Source organism: Magallana gigas, chromosome 10 (assembly GCF_963853765.1).
Source record: "Magallana gigas chromosome 10, xbMagGiga1.1, whole genome shotgun sequence".
Classification (NCBI taxonomy): Eukaryota; Metazoa; Mollusca; class Bivalvia; order Ostreida; family Ostreidae; genus Magallana; species Magallana gigas.
The window spans coordinates 25498948-25519791 of NC_088862.1; the positions used below are offsets into that span (position 1 = coordinate 25498948).

The 20844-nt window shown below is 34.4% G+C and overlaps 1 protein-coding gene across 1 annotated transcript in view; it reads left to right on the forward strand.

The window, feature by feature from the left end:
• The first annotated feature begins 2146 nt into the window (after positions 1-2146).
• Positions 2147-20844, forward strand: part of LOC105331180 (tolloid-like protein 2) — a 29110-nt gene continuing 10412 nt past the window's right edge. The window contains exons 1-9 of the mRNA XM_066073688.1: positions 2147-2253; positions 2787-2942; positions 7622-7706; positions 7833-7960; positions 11273-11434; positions 16035-16142; positions 18465-18570; positions 18727-18839; positions 18983-19147. Of these exons, the coding sequence (XP_065929760.1) occupies positions 7834-7960; positions 11273-11434; positions 16035-16142; positions 18465-18570; positions 18727-18839; positions 18983-19147 (781 nt within the window). The 5' untranslated portion in view covers positions 2147-2253; positions 2787-2942; positions 7622-7706; position 7833. The remainder of the gene's footprint in view (positions 2254-2786; positions 2943-7621; positions 7707-7832; positions 7961-11272; positions 11435-16034; positions 16143-18464; positions 18571-18726; positions 18840-18982; positions 19148-20844) is intronic.

Below are 20844 nucleotides of genomic sequence, written 5' to 3' on the forward strand. Positions count from 1 at the left end.
ACGTCAATATCTCCCAAACAGAACTTACGTCATTAAAATAATATATATATATATATATATATATATATATATATATATATATATATATATATATATATATATATATATATATATATATATATATATATATATATATATATATATATAAGGTTTTAATCAATATCTACAAATCTAAAATTTTCACGAAGATCGGTCGAGTCGTTTTCAAGAAACTGCTTGTACAAAAAAGCGTAAGGAAAATATAAAATAAAAGGTAACTAGAGCAAAGCTCGTTACAAAGCAACGAGTGGGTCTTCCGTTAATGTTGAGAGTAAAGCTAGAAGTACCTGTAAGAAGCAGAGTTCTTAAACCAATAACAAGAGTAACTAAAACAATAGGAAAAAAATCGCGGAATCAAAATTTCCGGAAAAATGAAATTTTAAACCCCAATTTCTCTGTAGTGCATCGTCCCTAATTTGAGGGGCTAGACCTTTTTACATGATATCAAATAAAAGGTCTCACAAATATAAACAGATGTTCTTCAACATGTCTCGAGATATCTAAACAACTGTGTTTTAGAGGCCGACTCTTTAAGTCCTTATCGGGGCCACAAAGAACAAAATTTAAGTTGCCATATTGTTAAGAACATTCTTTTTAACATTATTTGTTCCACATTGCTTTTTAAAATATTTCTCCTTTTTTCAGATATTAATGATCAAAGTTTTAAACTTGTGGTACTGTAAAGATAACAGCTGTACAGTGAACATTCTTGCTTCTATAATCGATAACAAATTATTGTTCAGTAAAGAGTTATTGTAAGAAGACTTTAGAACATTTTTGGCCCCTAATTTGAGGGGCCAGCCCCTTTTTCTTGGTATCAAATTAAAGGTTTTGCAAATATTAAAATATTTTATTCAACAAGTGTTAATCAAGTATAAACTGTTCTCGAGATATTTGTTCAAATTTGTTTTAGGGGCCGGCCCCTAAACTCCTTAATGGGACCATCAACATAAAATTTAAGATGGCAACTTTTGTTATACATTGCTTTTGAAAATATTTCTCTTCTTCCAGATATACATGATCAAACTTTTGAATTTCTGGCCCCTTGAAACCCCTAATTACGTAATATATGACTTAGATATGGTACTGTATAGATAAACGGTTGTACAATGAACATTTTTGCTTCTAGAACTAATATCAGGCAACCTTCAAGGCCTTGAGCAATTTTCATAATTGAAAGCATGGTGGTATATCTACAGACATTCATCTAAAATCCCGCAAATTTTAAATCTTCTATCTTGATTAGTTGCGGAGGAGATGCCTGGACAATATGACCATTAAACATTCATAAAATCGTCAATATTTGAAACCGGAAGTGACGTCAACAAAAAATATAACTAAAAACATTTATCTTCTCCAATGTCCTATAAGTCCTGAAAATTTGTTGCAAATCGGGCTAACAGTTTCCGAGAAATAAAGCTTTAAAGAAAGCAGAACAAAAATGTTAAGAATAATAATAAAAGAAAGAAATAGTAGAAAAACAAGACGGTCTTCTGTCGGAAACGGAAGACCCTAAAAAGAAATAAAGCAATAACAATCTGTCAATGCTAATACTGTCATTATTATTGCATCTATTATATTTTGTTTATATGTTGTATTTAATGACAAGATAAAATAAAATTACAAAAAAAAAATAAAAAAAAATTAACAATCCGGTCTTCCGTTGGAAACGGAAGACCTTAATAGGTAAAAAGAAACCGAACGAAAACAATAACGTCTCCCGTTGGAAACGGAAGACCTTACTATTTGAGAACTTTGAGAAATCAAAGAAAACATGTATAACTATATAAATTGAATATACACGAATCAAACAATCGCAACATCTCAGTGTCCGGCAGGGCTCGGACAAACACCTTATACATGTATGACTGTTTCTATATTGTAATAATTCAAACAATTCCGAACCCGATGAGATATATTTAATCGGCCAAATTCGTCCTTGTGGCACAAATATGGTTAACAAATGCTGTGGATCTTGCTACGATGCGAACATAAAATATGAATACTAGTAATAATTGATAAAACCATATTCATTGATTTTCTTTCCTTCTGCTGTGCAAATATTCGATTGGTTAAAATCTAAGTTGTATTTTATACACAGGTCCACAACATGTGTTTGGAAATTCAATACAGAAGCAGACCTGCGAATTGCTCTTGGTGGTACGGATATAACGAAAGATGCAACGGATACAATAACTCTGAGAGATTCAAACGGTATGAACTTAAAATATTTATTAAGAAAATGCATCATCAATAGCGTTGTTTCTGGTTGAAGGTCGCTAAAAGAAAACATTTCCACAACAAGGGATGAAATGTTATGTTTTAAATAATAAGTCTAACATTTTAGTAAGTCTAGTGTATAGTTAAGATTATGTTCAAATTATTTTGATTTTGATATTATACCGGTTAAAACAAATATACCGGTATAAATATAATTTGATTTACTCGGAAAACATCAATTCTATGAATAAGCTCGCGTAGTTTTTCGGGAAATGCGTTTCTTTTAGTGTAATGCTATATCTGAGAGGTTTTACATGGTGATTTCAATTTTTTTTCTCCTGATCTAAGTTAATCTAAATCCTATTCATGAGTTATTTTTTAGCAGTATAACGTAAACTATTCCTCTTTTATCATGTCATTTTAAATAACTTTGTAAAGCGCTTAAGAGTTATGTTATATACATATTACATGTATCATTTTTATTAAGCTTGACATCGTACAAATTATTCATTAACTCTGACTATCAGGGGATATTTTGCCAACTACATCTGTCGCTGTTGGAACGAGAGAAGGTTTCAAAATTGTTACCTCCACTGGAAATTCCATTTCCATACAGTTAGACACGAACGAATCTTCTAACGACGAAGAAATATATATCTACGTCATTTCTGGTGTTGATTCTGGTATGTATGCATCAATGAATAGAATACGCGTACATATTCTTTATACATGTATGTATTCTCGATATTCTGTAGCATTTCTTGTGTCATCAAACATTTGTAAATCACTCCCCTCCTAAAAAATCCCCCCTAAAAATCGAAGTCTGGGATTATCTTATTGAAACCCCTCCTATTTCAAACTCTTTTTTGAAAGAGGGTTCAGAATATTCTGGCTGCGATATATCGAACCCCCTTCACACTTCCAATTCCAATTGGTAAAGGGGTTCAAAATATTATGGCCGCGATATTTTTAACCCGTCTCCTATTTCCAATTCCCTTTGGAGAGGGTGTCCAAAAAATAATGGCTGTGAAATATTTGAACCCCGACTTCTTTTCATTGCTATTCAGAAGGGGGTTAAAAATATTTTGTTTGCGATATATTGAAACCCCCCCCCCCTCCCATCTTATGTTCATTGCTATTATGGCTGTGAAATATTTAAACCCATCCTTTTTCATATTCCTTTAGGAGATGTGTTCAAAATATTATGGCTAGAAAATATTGAACGACACCCCTTTTATTTCCAATTGGAGAGGTGGATCAGGATATTGTGTCTATGAAATTTTTTAAACCCCCTTAGATCGTATTAGCAACTTCATGGTTTTGGTATACTCAGTTACTCTATGTTTCTCATCAGGTGGGAGAAAGAGAGCTAACACCTGTGTACTGTATATACACAGGGTTCGTAAACATTCAATTCCCATACAACCTTTTTAGTATCCCTATAATGCAATACCAGTAGTGAGGGTTTTCAAAATATTATAGCAGCAAATCATTTAATCCTTAATTGATTTTGAATTCCTACTAGAGAGAGGGTTCAAAACGTTATGACTGTGAAATAATGAAAACCCCGCTTTTTCTTTGGCTATTGGAGAGGTGGTTCAAAATTTTATGGCCATGAAATTAGAATAATTGCCATCTACCTCCTTGATTTCAAGAGGGGTTTTAATATATATATTGTAATATTATAGCTATACGTGAAATATTGAAACGCCTTCTTATTTTTAATTCTCATCAATGACCCTTCCCCCCTCCCTCCCATACCAACTTCAGGCATACACATACAAAAAAAGGCTTAATTTGGAATTCCTTTTTTTTTGGTGGGGAGTCAGGTGGTATAATTGTGGGTTTATTTGTCAGTCTGTAATAAATTAAACATATTATGAATATCAAACATATTGTTTTGGTGAATCTTTTTGTTACAAAGAACATAGAATGTCCTGCTTGGAGGATATTCTAAATGCTTGTCCTAAGGTGGGAGAAAATGGGGTTAAGAACTGTGTATTGCGTATACACATCGGTGTTAGGTAAATATTTATCAGCTCCGATCATAGCTGCTTTCAACCAGTATAGTATCCCAGTATAGGGGTATATATTGCGGACATGATATTTTTCACCCCTTCTCTACTCTCCAATTGGAATTGGAATTAGGAATATATAAATTAAATAAATTGCAGCCATACTATTTTAAACCCACTCTACAAAAGCAATTGAAAAGCAGATTCGTGCTCAATATAATTATCGCTGCCATTATATTTTAATAAGAATTGCAATTTGAAGGGGGGTTGAATATATCGTGTCCATAATGTTTTCCACCCTCTCTCTTATTGGAATTTCTAACTGGAAGTGTGTGTTTAAACCTCCACTCCAACTGAAATTAAAAATTGGATGGGGGGGGGGGTTAAATATATCGCGGCCATACTATTTGGAACCCCCTCTCCAAAGAGAATTGAAAATAGGTGGGAGGGGAAGTTCAATATAGCACTGCCGTTATATTTGAAACTCCCTTTCAAATGGGCGTATTGAATAAGTAAGGGGTTCAATATATTGCAGCCATAATGTTTTGAACCCCCCCCCCCATTGGAATTGAAAATAGGTAGGATGGGGGGCTCAAAATATCGCAGCCATAATATTTTGAACCCTCTCTCAAATTGCAATTGGCAATCGGAGGGGGGGGGGGTCAATATATCAGAGCTTAAACACTTTGGACCCCTTTTCTATAAAATTCCAATCGGAATTGAAAACCAGCAGGAGGGATAACTATATCGCGGCCGTACTATTTTTAACGCCCCTCTTTACTCTCCAGTTGGAATTTGCAATAGGAGGGGGTTCAATGAATCAAAGCCATAATACTTTGAACCCCCTCTCCAAAAGCAATTAAAAAAGCAGGGTTATGTTCAATAAAATTATCGTTGTCATTATATTTTACCCCATTTTCAGTTGGAAAATGAAGGTGGGTTGAATATATCGTGTCCATAATATTTTGAACCTCTCTCCTATTGGAATTGCTTATTGGAAGGGGTTTGATATACCGCAGCCATAATATTTTGAGCCTCCTCTCCATTTGGAATTGGAATTTGGATCGGAGTTTTAATATATCGCGGCCATACTATTTGGAACCCCCTCTCCAAAGAGAATTGAAAATAGGTGGTAGGGGAAGTTCAATATATCACTGTCTTGATATTTGAAACTCCCTTTCAAATGGGCGTTTTAAATAAGTAAGGGGTTCAATATATCGCAGCCATACTATTTTTAACCCACTTTCCCAGTCTAATTGAAAATAGGTGGAATGGGGGGCTCAATATATCGCGGCCATAATATTAAGAACCCTCTTTCCTTTTGCATAAAAAATTAGAAGAGGGGTTCAATTTATCAAAGCCATTAAACATTGAACCACATTTGCAACTGCAATTGGAAATATGAAGTGGATCAATATATCACATCCATAATATTTTGAACCCTTTCTCCAATTAGAATTGAAGAAGGAGGGGGGTTCAGAATATCACAGCTTAAATATTTTGAACCCCCTTTCCTATGAAATTTCCGATTTGAATTGAAAACCAAAGGGGGAGGGGGTAATATAGTGCGGCAGTAATATTTTAAACCTCCTCTCCAAATATAATTAGAAATAGGGGGGGGGGTCAATAAATCGCAGTCATAATATTTTGAAACTCCTCTCCGAAAGCAATTAAAAAGAAGGCGAGGGTTCAATATAGTCATCGCTGCCATAATATTTTGAACCCCGTCTCTAATTTGAATTACAAATTGGATGGGGTTGCATATATCGCGTCCATCATATTTTTAACCATCTCTCTGATTTGAATTGCTAATTGAAGGGGGTTCAATATATCACGGCCATGATATTTTAACCCCCCTCTTTATTTAGAATTAGAAATTAGGAGGGGGTTCAATATATTGCAGCCATAATAATATGAACCTCCTCTCTAATAGGAATTGAAAAACGAGAGGGGGGGGGGGTCAATGTATCGTGGTCATAACATTTTAAACCCTCTCTTTAGTTGGGAAAGGGAAAATGAAGGGGGTTCAATGTATTGTAGCAATAATGTTTTTGGAATTGGAAATTGGAGGGGGTTAAATATATTCGACCATATTATTTTGAGCCCCTTCTACAATTGAAATTGAAATTATACGGAGAAACATTATATCGCAGTCATAATATTTTGAACCCCTCTCAAATTACAATTTGAAATAGGAATGGGGTTCAATATATTGCAGCCATAATATTTCGAGCCTCCTCTCCAATTGAAATTGGAAATTAGATGGATGCACATTCTATTGCGGACATAATATTCTGAAAATCTTCTCCTATCTGAAAATATGACGGGGTTAAAAATATTGGGACCATGATTTTTTGAACCCCTCTCCAATTGGAATTGCAAATTAGAGAGGGAGTAAATTTACCGCAGACATGATATTTTGTACCTCCTCTACAGTAGCAAACGAAAAGCAGGGGGAGGGGGTCAGTATATTACAGTCATTATATTTTGAACACCTCTCCAGGCGAAATGGAATTGGAAATTAGGAGGGGGTTCAATATATTGCAGAAATAACATTAGCACCCCTTACCCCTTTCCAGTTGCAAATGGAAATAGGAAGGAGATTCAATATATTGTACGCATAATATTTTGAACCCCCTCTCCATTGGCTATTGGAAAGCAGAAGAGGAAAGGGTTCAGTACGTCGCAGCCATATTATTTTAAACCCCTTCTCCAATTGAAATTTGAAATTGGATGGGAAGGAGTCATTGTATCACGGCCATAATATTTTTAACCTCCATCCAATTGGAATGGCAAATTTTTTTTTTTGGGGGGGGGGGTCAATATATCGCTGCCATAATATTTTGAATCTTTTTTCCAATCAGAATTTAAAATATTGGGGTACCAATATATCGTGGCCATATTTAGAACTCTATAATTGGAATTGCAAATTTGAGGGGGTTCAATGTATCGCAGCCATAATATTTTTAACCCCTTCTCCAATTGAAATTTGAAATCGTAGGGGAAGGTCCTTATATTGCAGCTATGATATTTTCAAACCCCTCTCCAATTCGAATTGGAAATAGGAGGTGGGCGCAACATACAAGTATCATGGCCATAGTAATTTAAACCCCCTCCCAATAGCATTTGAAAAAGCAGAGGTATGATCAATATTTTGCGGCAATAATAATTGAAACCGAATTTCAATATCTTATTTTGGGGGGGGGGGGGGGGCAATAAAACTGCAGCGATATTTTGAATATATCACATGGTTCAAAATATTATATGACACCGGTATACGTGTTGTATCGTTTTGAGTAATGCAACCCAATTAACATGGGCCTTTAAATACATTATGTGTGTTCCAGGGACATGTCCGGGCAATTCCAAAATATCCGCGACAGATGAATATCAAATAATAACCTCAAGTAACTTTCCAGACAAATATAACGAGTAAGTACTTATTTCATTCTTTACAAGCTTTGTATTTGATTTTTTAATCTTAAAAATATATACAAAATGTATGTATTGTATTGTTTGTTAGAAATGTGTTAAATAAATGAATGTGTTGTTTTACAGAATGGAAGTATGTACAGTGTCGATAACAGCTGACGAAAACAAAGTTATATCGTATGAAATACTTTTTAAACAAATAGAATACTCAACAGACTTTGATGAGTGTGGTGAAATTTTTGAAGTTTTCGACGGTATGTTGGCTACTCTTGTTCACAGACAATGTTTTACATTATACCCTCTCCCCATCATTTTACCTGATTAGAAACATCCAAAGCCAATTAACACTTATTATTTATGTGCATGATATTTAATTGCTGCTGTTACATGTACGTATTCGTCTTTCAAAATAAGGTTTCTCGACGGACACTTAAAAAGAGAAGGCATGTAACTCATTTGCATCAGCCGGTTCCGCTTACGTACAAATGACGTTCCAAATAACATTACAGACACAATGACATCCGAAACTTTCGAGAATGTTTTGATGCTAATAATCAAACATAAAAATTACGTATCTTAAAACCAAAAGACCATCATGCTATACAACATAGCTTCAAGTTTATTACATTATTTCTTTAGCAAACTTAGAGTTTAAGGATCAAGAACTGTCTTAATAGACATAGTTACAGAGATAAGAAAGTTAACAAGAGTTATCAATCTTTTTTTTTTTGACCAGCTAATACACTCGAACAAGATTTACCAAGATATCAATAATTAAATCGATAAATTTCAAAACCGATGTCACTTTCAATAAGAAAAAAATAATACCGAAAGAAAAGAGGAATGTCAAATTATTTGGTTTTCAAATATTGTCCATGGTTTCAATATACAATTACGAAGAATATAGCCGAGGAAGACAGGGATTTATGTCCTTTTTTTAATATCATATAAAAAAGCCATGTTTAATTTAAAAAAAAGCATCACTGTCTAAAAAAAATATGCAAAACAACTACATTGTACTGTTTTATAATAAAAAAAAATGGAGTCTGCCTCTCTTTTAACTCACCTGAGTCAAAACTGTCGTTGTCATAAACTGTTCTCTTTTTATCTTTTTCACAACCACTTAGCACAAAGGGGGTGGGGGGGGGGTTATATCAACTAAATATAGAAAACTTAAAAATATCTTCTACTCAAAAACTGTAACATGAAAAGAAGCCCAATTCTACCTACCGCTCCCGGTCTGAAAAAACCACAAATTGATGACGTGAGAGTTATTCAACATGAGGCTAGCTTATGTATATTCTTTCCACACAAATTCTGTTAAAAAGTGATTATTATTAAAAACAGTTTACTTCTTGTATTGTCACTTTACTTGCATCGGACTTTCTCGAAACCCGTTACATGTAACTGACCTCGGAAAAAGAAGTATGCAAAATGCACGTCGAGATCGAGAGCCGCAATTTTTACAGGTAGCCAAACGGCACCATTTCACTTTACGGGGCTGGAGCTGGTGTTTCAAATATTAACAGATGTAAGTAAAGTGACTGTAGTCAAATGGCCGAGAATTGTTTTAGAATTAAATGTTTCTACAGAATTAGTGAGGAAATAAGATATTATTAGTCCTAAACATTTTTGTGCGCCGTATATTTCCAATATTTTCTACAAATTTGTCCAGATATACTAGCGGAAAAAAGAAACTGTGCATTATAAAATTAAGTATAATTTTTCTATATCTATTGTTTGTATTTATAGAATTTAAACAGTCGATAATCGTAATTTTTTTGAAAATATCGGATGGTAACAGTCCGGGTGCACGGACTTTTTCATGGTTAGTAAGCACCTGTTGTTTATTGTAGAATTTGTACGCACGATTTTTAAGGTCAAATACCGTTTGGAATAAGAACTGTAAATGATTTGTTTAAACTGTTTATGTTAAGGTAATCACGTTAGTTTCAACAAAATGTACCCCTATGGCATGCCACGACTTAACGAAAACTAACGTAATCGCACTGTTGGGATGCTGCAAGCTGCTGGAATGGCACAAAATACTATAGCAAGACACTTTGGAGTTCATCGGAACACCATCCAGGCATTATGGAGACGTTGTCAACAATCTGGAAACACTCAAGATCGACCGCGCTCTGGACGACCTCGTGTGACGTCACGTCAACAGGACAACCACATTAGACTTGTGCATCTGAGAATTCGTTTTCAGACAGCAAGTTTGACTGCCCGTAGCATTCCAGGGCTTCGACCAATTAGTCCAAGAACTGTGCGTAATCGTCTGCGCGAGCAAAACATCAGACCAAGACGTCCAGCGGTGCGCCCAGTACTGCTTCAACGTCATCGTATCGCCAGACTAGCGTAGTGCACACGACATCTGCCATTCAGAATACAGGACTGGGCCAATATTCTGTTCACTGATGAATCTAGATTTCCTTTGGATAGCAGTGACGGCCGTTGTAGGGTATATCGTCGCGTTGAGGAGCGTTACCAGAACACTTGTGTTGTGCAACGTCGACAATTTGGTGGAGGTAGCGTTATGGTGTGGGGTGAATTATCGGCACCTGGAAGGACCCTTTTACAAATTTTCAATGGAAATCTCACCCCCGTTTCCCCCGATTCGTCGCCGATCGAGCACGTCTGGGATGAAATGGAAAGACGTTTACGCCGTTTACCAAATCAGCCAGTGACATTGGCTGATTTAGGCCAGGCTTTAACCAACATCTGGAACAACATCCCTCAAGCATTTCGGAACACTTTAGTGGCATCAATGAGGCGTCGCTGTCAAGCATGCGTGAACGCAAATGGTGGTCACACGCGTTTTTAATTTTGTTAATTCAATTTCAAATAACAATGACTTTCGAGTGTGCTGAAATTGAAGTTATTCGACGTTGACATTCATGTGTTATGAGACGTTGTTACAAATAGATTATTAACAGTATTACAAAAAAAAATTATTCATTGTAGTTTTTTAATTTTTTTTTTCATATATTAAATAATGCACAGTTTCTCTTTTCCGCTAGTATATTTTGCATTTGATTATCTAAAGACGGTATAAACCTTTCATGACCAGTTTGGGCTTCTATTGCTTAGGTCAGCGATGGCTTGTCTTAAAACCTAAATTAAATTTAAAATACAGGGGGGGGGGGGGGGGTAGTGTTTAAAGCAATTATCGGGATTTAAATATTAGAACGAAGTACTTGAGCGATAGTAAGAGCACTGTAAATTCCTTTTTTCACGCGAGCACTTAATTCCGCGATTTCGCTGTTTTGTATCAAATCGCGATCACCAATTTTTTGTTTTTATTTCCTATAGCTCAATTTGTCTGAAAAATAAAAGCGAAGTTTTAAAACCCGCGAGGGTTCCTTCTCGCAATTGTACGCGGAAATTAGTTCCTTGCGTTTCATTAGTAATCTACAGTATCATTTTTTATCCCCTTAATTTCTTCTTTACCAAGTTTACAGCTTAGTAAGCGATTTTCTTAATTTCTTTTTTCGTGTATAAGCGTATAAGCGTAATTTTGTGTTAGATAAATATCTATAAATCAGTTGTAACCTTTACAGGGTCAACATTGGAAAACAGAATCTTTGATACTTGCAACTCATTCTTACCCGGAAGGTTATCCAAATTGAAAACGACAAGTGTTGGAAGAACTCTCGATCTTCGATTCGTGTCAGATAATGGAGTCGAAAAAAGTGGATTTGTGTTGCTTTTTAAACAAGAAGGTATTTTTTTAACTAGCTGGTTAAAGATCAATAAAACTGTCTTGCCTAACCTAATTTACATTGCATTTCCTATTTGAATAAAACACTTACATAGAAAAAAAATAATTTATAGAATGGAATCTGTTTTGATCTACGTGTATTACAAGTGATCGCATCCATATTAGGTATGTATCGGGACTTTAAAAAACATGTTTTAGACACCTGAGTCGCCCAAATTACAAAGCTTTGTTGTAAGGGAAGATAATTCAGAATGATTGAAATTTTAATGTTAAAAGTAGGGGAAAACTAGTGGTTCTTGAATAGTGTCCTCCCATAGAGTTACTATGAAGTATCCTCCTGGTATCTTCCGAGGGTGTGAGTATACCAATGACGTCATCTAAGGAGTTTAAATAACGACTGTAGACTACCCCTGATTGTAGACTACTCCTTGACTGTAGACTACCCCCTGACAGTAGACTTATCCTTGACTGTATACTTCCCCCTGACTGTAGACTATATATATATATATATATATATATATATATATAAATATATATATATATATATATATATATATATATATATATATATATATATATATATATATATATATATATATATATATAACTACCCCCTAACTGTAGATAGCCCCCTGACTGTACACTAACCAAATGACTGTAGACTACACCCTGACTGTAGACTATATATATAGCTACCCCTGACTGTAGACTAACCCCCCTGACTGTAGACTACCCCACTGACTGTAAACTACCACCTTACTGTAGACTATATATATAGCTACCCCTGACTATAGACTAACCCCCCTGACTGTAGACTACCCCCTGATTATAGACTTACCCCCTGACTGTAGACTCCCCTTTGATTGTGAACTACCCATTGACTGTAGACTCCATTGAATGCTCATAAAAGCATTTGGTCACCATATTAGTTTCAATCGCTCCTTAACTGCCAATGGGGTAAATATATCAGTTGAGAAAGTTACGGTCTGTTGCTTTCTGATTGAGGCATTCAGGTTCCACGGACTTTTAAATGCATGAACTACACATTTTAGTAAAATGTTTGTAATAAATAATAAGTAAACAACAATCAATGTCCTACTACATCCATAAAACAGTTTTTCTCTACCACCCTAAACAAAAGAGATATAAAAACTCATTAATTAACAGCTTCTCAAATGACTTTGACCTTTGACCTTTATGTCATTTTGTTTGGCCAAGGGAGACGTTTCCATCCCAAGTGGCTGGAAGTCTCTATGAAAAATAATAAAAAAGTTGAAAGTGATTTTATGGAAATCCAAATACTTTCAGGGGCAATAACTAAGTACTACAAGGGGGCCTCAGATCCTTTTGGTATGAATAGATTGAAGAACCCTCTAAGTGTAATGAAGACATTGGTAAAAATTCCAAATCTCTATCTCTTATGGTTTCAGAGAAGTAGCGATAACAAACATTTCCTTTTCAAAGGGCAATAACTCTGTAAGTTCTGGGAGTTCTTTGACACAGGGTCAATTGCTACCATAACTTTCAATGAGCAATTACATTAAATTAAAATTGTTTGGATAACTCTAATAACAAAAAAGGCACCCCGAGCTAAATAGAAAAGAAGAAGAAGAAGAAAAAAAAACATAAAGAAAACAAGAGGTCTTTCACCTGAAACGTGGAAAGACCTAAAAACAAAAAACTGAACTGCATTTCTAAGAACCATGAAAAGTACATATCCCATCGATGGGAAAACTGGATTTCATTGACTCCTTTAAATTTCTGTCAACATCTCTAGAGAAACTTGTGACAAACCTTTTAAAGGAAGGCGTAGAGATGTTTAAGCATCTCCATCATTACATTGAAAAGCGGCACCCAGGTCACATTACCGAAAGGATAAATTTACTCATGCGCAAAGGGGTGTAACCTTACGGGTACATAAATAGTATGGAAAAATTTAAAGAAAAATGCCTTCCAAGGAAATCAGCATTTCACAATAATATTGACGATCGGGAGTTGTCCGAAGCCGACTATTATCACACACAAGTTGTTTGGAAAACATCTGAGACATCCAGGTTAGGGGACCACCACGATCTCTTCATGGAAACTGACGTCATTCGTTTAGCTGATGTATTTGAAAACTTTTCAAATATCTGTCTTCGTATTTATGGACTAAACCCAGCACAGTTTTACACAGCACCGGGACTGGCATGACAAACTGCTCTTAAAATGACAGACATTCATTTAGAACTTTTTACAGATCCTGACATGCATCTATTCATTGAAAAGGGTCTAAGGGGAGGTATATCTATGATATCGCAAAGATACGCCAAGGCTAACAATCCGTATATAAAAGATCACAGTCAGAGCAAACCAAACAATTACCTCATATATCTAGATACAAACAACTTATATGGATGGTCGATGAGTCAATCTCTTCCAACACATGGGTTTAAATGGCTTTCCAGGCAGGACATAAATTCTTTTGATATTAAACATATCAGTGAAAATTCCAAGGAAGGCTACATTTTATCAGTAGATCTTGATAATCCAGCAGAATTGCATGACCTTCACAGTTATTATCCGTTAGCACCAGAACCATGTGATCTATGAAGTGAAGCCAACTATGCTATCATCCAATCAGCAGCTCTTACTCAAAGATCTCAAACTTCAAGGAACATCAACTAGGAAATTGGTTCCTAATCTACACAACAAAAAATATTACGTTATCGACTACAGGAATTTGCAACTATATTTATCACTTGGAATGAAGGTCAATAGAATTCATCAAGTGCTTGCGTTTCAACAGGAGCCTTGTTTGAAAAACGATATTGACTTGAACACGAACATGCGGAAAGCAGCTAAGAATGCCTTTGAAAAAGACTTCTACAAATTAATGAATAACAGTATGTTTGGAAAGACTATGTAAATTCTCAGGAAACGAGTTGATATTCAGCTCATTCACTGTGAGCAGAGGGTTCTTAAGGTCACTGCAAATCCAGGGTTCAAAAAATTTAAGATATTCATCAAGACCTGGCATCGGTGGAACTTACAACAAAAATCTGGTCTTGAATCGGCCTATATACGTTAGATTTTCCATGTTATAAATGTCAAAGGTATTGATGTACGATTTCCACTACAACCATGTCAAAAATGCATATGGAGGAAAGGCAGAGCTACTGTGTACAGACACGGATTCCTTATGCTACAACATTTTTACAGAAGACTTGTACAAAGATCTGGAAAAAGTTTAAAAATGAACCTGATTTTAGCGACTATCCAACCGATCATTTTCTATATGATAGTACCAACAAAAAGGTCCTAGAGAAAATGAAAGATGAAACCATGTCAATACCTATGACAAGGTTTGTAGGACTGAGACCAAAAATGTTTAGTCTCACTTACGGAACAAGTGAAAAACGCAAAGCAAAAGGTGTAAGCAAATCGGTGATACGATCAAAATTACGTCATTCGTCGTACAGAGAATGTTTATTCCAAAGAGAATATCACATAAAAACTATGGTTACATTTAGATCGGACAAACATCAGATACACATCATTGCATTGAATTACCAGAATGGCCTGCTTGTCGTATTCCTTAAAACCAATATCATCTGGCAGTGGTACAAGTGTTGGATCCAATATCTGAAATGCAGACAAAAGTTTCATACTGTCATTGAATCTGTCATCAATGTTTTCAATTCGTGCATTGGTGTAGTTGGTCAGCATTTTGTAAAGATATTCTGAATCTCCGACATTCCACTTGATATCTCCACACATGTTTGTAAAAGAGTCAGCATCGACTTTTAACTTTTCCAAGGGCTCCTCTGTTTCTTGTATCTCTTTTATCTTGTCCTTGGTCATTTTTACTGCAGGGTTAATTGCAGAAAAGCTGATGACATCCTTCTGAAAATATTTGGAAAGTTGTGCAAGGATAAGAAGAATGTCCTTTAAAATGTAGAGAGCACCTAAAAACTGGATAGACCTCATCTTTTTCAACAGACCACAAGCTGTTGAATCATCATCCATCTGAAAAAGTGTTTGTAGCAAAGACTCATAGTCACTCACAATGGCATCCACAGCCGCCTGAAAGCCATCTTGTTCTACATGCTTTTTTCAAGCGCTTGCCTACTGACTTTTTGGCTTCTTCTCCTAATATTATGTTTTTCATATGAGTTTGCACTTTTAAGTATGCTGCCATTCTCTTTGGTGAGTTCTCAAAAAACTGCCATAATTGTCTAAAAATTGTTTCAATAGTTTTTATGTACCTAACTGATTCATTTGTGTCTGTACAGGATAAAGGAAGTCGGTGATAGATACAGTAAATATTAATGAACTTAAGTCACTTGAATAACCTATTACCGTTGGTGTCCATGTCCGTTAACAAATTTAAAGAGATGGTGCTCAGGATACCGGCAAGGCCTGTGGGCCTCCTGTTTGGTCAATAAATAAAAAGAAAATCAATGTTAATATACTTGTTTGTTTCCGAGTATCCGGTTTTTTCCCTGCAATGCGCAACAGAGATGTCCGCATTTGTTTTTTACAGGAATGTACACGTATGTTAATTTTTGAATATCTTCTTAAATGTCTACTATTTTTTTTGTTTGTGTTTCCATTTACAGATGTTAATGAATGCTTGGAAAAAAACTGCTCACCAAGAGATATATGTTTTGAACCCGAAAGTTTGAACGAGTTTGAGTGCAACGGACATGCCGAAACTACTGCAAAACGTAATCTTTAAACATTACAATTTTTTCCTTAGATGCTAAGGCGCTTTGACCTTATAGTAAGATTCAAACGTTTTTTTTTAATTGAAAGACATGTTTTTATATTTCCTTTTAATAAGTGTTAAAACCGAATGCCGCAAAGATTAAAATACAAATTCACGATTTTTCCATGACATATATAACATTTTCAATATATAACTTTAAAAAAATTATATTTATCTAGGATTGTTAAAATATGCGTGATATCTTGCGGGTTTTGATAGATAGATGTAGTTCTGATACAATTCTCGGGATTTATGTCCCCTCGAACAGTATTGGAAGATACCCATGTGATATGGTCTCTAAATATTACTTTTCCTAAATTATGGAAAGGTGTATCTATATATAAGGCTGCTACGTTTATGCCTTAATGAGTTCGTAAGATATGTTAAAAACAATTCATCCGGTCTATTATAACAAAGCTCTGGTAGCGAATATATACTTTGTTAACCTGGAAGCGATTCTTTTAAAAGAAATAAACAACATGATAATATAGTTTTATTAGTCCCCTACCGGTTTTCACCGGAGGGGACTATAGCTTTCCTCTGCGTCCGTCAGTCCGTCTGTCCGTCCGTCTGTCTGTCCGTCCGTCTGTCTGACCCACTCTAGTTTTCCACACTTTTTTTCTTTATGCGTTTGAGAAATAATATGAATTTTGCTGAACAGCTTCAAAATGTCAAACTACAGATCAAGTTTACACTTTTGTAGCGTCTGGTTGACATATTTTCGAGAAAATTTATTTTTTTTATTCCAATTTTTTAATGTTCGGGTTCGATATTCTGCATAACAGTGCATTGTTTTCACAATTTCCACAAACCGGTAGGGGACGTGTATTGCTGATGCAATACTCTCAGAATGCTTGTTAATTATAGTTTGATGATTAATAAATCAAGAAACAATATATAACCAGTTACGTTATGAAATGAGTCATCTCATTATTAGACATACTTTTTACATTAAGAAATCCATAAAATGTTAACACCTTCAAACATATCACATAACCTATTGATTCCATCAGTTTCATCAAATTGGACCTTTCTTTTTTTCGAAATAAGGTCAGGTCAAGGTCCTTACCATTTTTCTCAACTAAAACGATATAACAAGATATGTTGCTATCTCCAGTTATATAGACACATGTTTGAGATATAAGGTTTCTATTCTTCAATGACACGAAAGAAAAATAGAATGTTTGTCAGCTTATATTACTCAATTGGACTAAATATTAAAACTTCAATTGATATTGCTTAGCCAGAATTTTCTGAAATTTTCATAAATTTTGAAGATATTTCGATTATTTTTTATGCTTCAAACATTTTTTTATTTCTGGATTTTAGATATTATAAAGACTTTATATGAAGATATCAATTGACAAAAAAGCTAATGTGTTGATCATTTAATTAGAAAGAAAATTCAATTTTATGGCTTTTTTTTTTACATACATCTATTTATAGAATAAGCGCTGAAAAAGCGTATAAAAATGTAATTTGATAGGAAAATAAAGTTATTAAAACAATTAATGAAATTTATGTTAAACATATCGAAAACCCAGAAAAGACTTCTTCGTTAAAGGTAAATGTAAATTTTCATAAATATAATATCTTCGAAAAAAAAATCCAATAACATGCCATAATGGGGTTACATGGCAATGACGTAAGACATTGGTTATGACTTTTATAAATAATTTTATTCCAAACTCTAAGAAATACATCAGTTGACTTCAAACCCACTTTACATTTGACTCCCCAAACTAACGTCAAATACTGACTTAATTAAAGTTTAAAAAGCTCACATAAATATATATATATATATATATATATATATATATATATATATATATATATATATATATATATATATATATATATATGACGTCAAGCAACCTAACGTAACGTTGCACAACCCATTTGGTCGACGATGCTTGGTTACCGGAAGTGACAGGAATGAAAACAAAACATAGGATAAATATATGATTAATTTTAAGGTAAAAGTAACAATATACAACAAATCAAATACATTTGAAACATATCGTAATGATGAGTGACGCTTTTCGGTTGTTACTAATGTAATTATCAATATAACATACATTTTGCCACTACAAATAAACACACATACATCAAAAATCGTTACAGGACTTTGCATTAATTAATGAATTATAGTTTACAAATTTACCACTGTATCCGATATATAATGTACAAGGTATGAAATAAGCAACAAAATGCGATGGATGAAATATTAATTGATTCACAGTTTTATTAATATTTATTATGGATTAAAATTTGACTGTAGGATTCTTGTCCTGTCCAAACGATGGATCGGAAGTTGTTATAGATGTTCCTGAATTTGAAGCCCAAACGTTCTCATTTCCACCGCCAGAAACAGACGGATTTCCAATGTGATTGTTTTTTAAAGTATATGTAAAAGCAATATCAGAAAAGAAAAGATGCAAAAATATCATTGGGCACTATATATGTCATGTTTTCGTCTACTCAATCAAAAATGCATGCACGCAATTAACGAAATTCAGCTTATATATTTTTGTGTATATCAGCTCTTCTACTTGTACATGGACGTTTAAGGGGGAAGAAGGGTCAGGAATCATCATTCACGTTTTTAACATGACGTTTGAAGGATCCGACAGCCTCAGTGTTGATGATGATGCTGGTATTTTTTTAAAATCTATTCTGAGAGAAAGAGAGGGAGAGAGAGTCTACTCTACAATAACGATATCATATGTATTTTGTAATACTATTTGAGTTTCTCATAAAAGTTTCGTTGCTTTAATGTGAATTTTTAAAAAATTTCAGTAGGCTTTGGGACACGAACAACTTTCAGAGGCCCGCTCACCAAAGAGTCAGATAATCGAAATCGGATATCAATTGATAGTTCTATGAAAGTCATATTGACCACAGACAACAACTTCAACAAAATGGAGAGGTTTACGGTATCAGTTAACAGCGGCAGGGATTCTGGTAAGAAATTATCAAGGTCATTGTAAAATCTGGTTACAAGGAGGAGCTATTTTTGTGATCGGCTTCGGCCGATCACTATTGTGTCCATATGAGGCATCCGGCACATGCTTCCACGTGCGCACACATTTCGCTTGCAAAAGTAGTTCTTATCAAAACTTGAAGTTCGGTTTAGTATTAATATAACATTTTACTCAGTTTTATTTCAATTCTTTTACCTTAAGAAAAGCAAACATACATAAAATACAGTTCGACTTGTTAATTGAAGAATGCACATTTTGTCTCACGCGTAAGAATTCCGATCGGAAGATTCATTCAGTAATGCAGTTGACCTCAATGAACTGACCTCAATCATAAGAAGATAATCCATGAACTACCTCGATCTATTGATGTTGCATAATAGTAGCTAGGAAGACGGCTTGATTTATAAACAAGGTTACGTTATAATGCGACCTCAATAGCAAGTTCTGATGGCATTCAATGTTTTTCACCGGCATGAATTAAATTATTTTTATACAACTCTTTCTTTGTATAAGTGTTAATGCTCTTTGAAGACCCCTACTCTGTATTCTGAAGACGAAGAAGAAGAAGATACATTCACATTTAATAATTACGTTAAAAATATAAACCTAGACAATGAGTTTACGAACGGCTTTCCCAAAATTTATTTCAAAATTAAATTTGTTGACGGTTTATAATGATGAAATAATGGTGTACAGATTCAATATATTCTATATTTTGTAAAAATACAGTACTTTTTAAATTATTTTACATCAAACTGATCATGATAATTGCTTCTAGCTATCAATATATCATTATTGCCGATCATTCCTTTAAAAGGAATACTTGTTCGTCTGTGTCTGTCGTCAGGCAGTGTGTAACGTGCATCGGGCAATTGTTGAATATTTTGGCTTTCAGTTTTTTTCATAAACTTTCAAGCTTAACCAAACTTATTTCGATTTCTTCGAATATGCATTATCGTTAATAGTTTAACATACACCTCTAGAACCGGAAAGGTTTCAGAGCAAAAAAATGAGGAATAAAATGGTAGTGCAATCTTCTTCTTAATTATGGGCGTTTATACCTGGGTCACCTTTAAAGTCCTTCACTACATCAAAAACTATTTGAGACAGTACGCCACATGATGGCTTTAAAGGTTGTTAAACTTGTTGTAACGATTATATTCGTTGAAAATCAGCATAGCTCAGTGGTTAAACCATTAGTCGCGTGAACCGCAGATCATTACGAGGTCCTTTGCTCATATTTTTTTAATACAATTTGTGAAAATAGTTTTCAACTTATTTTATTTCCTTTTTATATCTATAATCTTTTATAAAATCTATTATAATCAAGTAATTTTTTGTTGATTTGAGAAATTATTTCAAGAGGTAGCTAATGAGCAACCGTAGGTCTAGGTAACAAAATTTTATTAATTCGTCGGCTTAAGAAGAAACATGCCCTGTCACGCTGAATCCTAAAAATAATTATGACTTCAAATATTTTAATTATCTTATTTGGCGAATGTTTACCCTATCATTCCCATCGCTTTGCAAGCGACAGACGAATAATGCTGAAGGTAATCCGAATATAGTCAGCCTTCGTTAGTAGATTTATCAATAACGATCAAAAGCCCTACAACTCTCAATTGATATTTGGTCGTCATTGATGTATGTCTATCGACGATTAAGAAAGTTCAATAT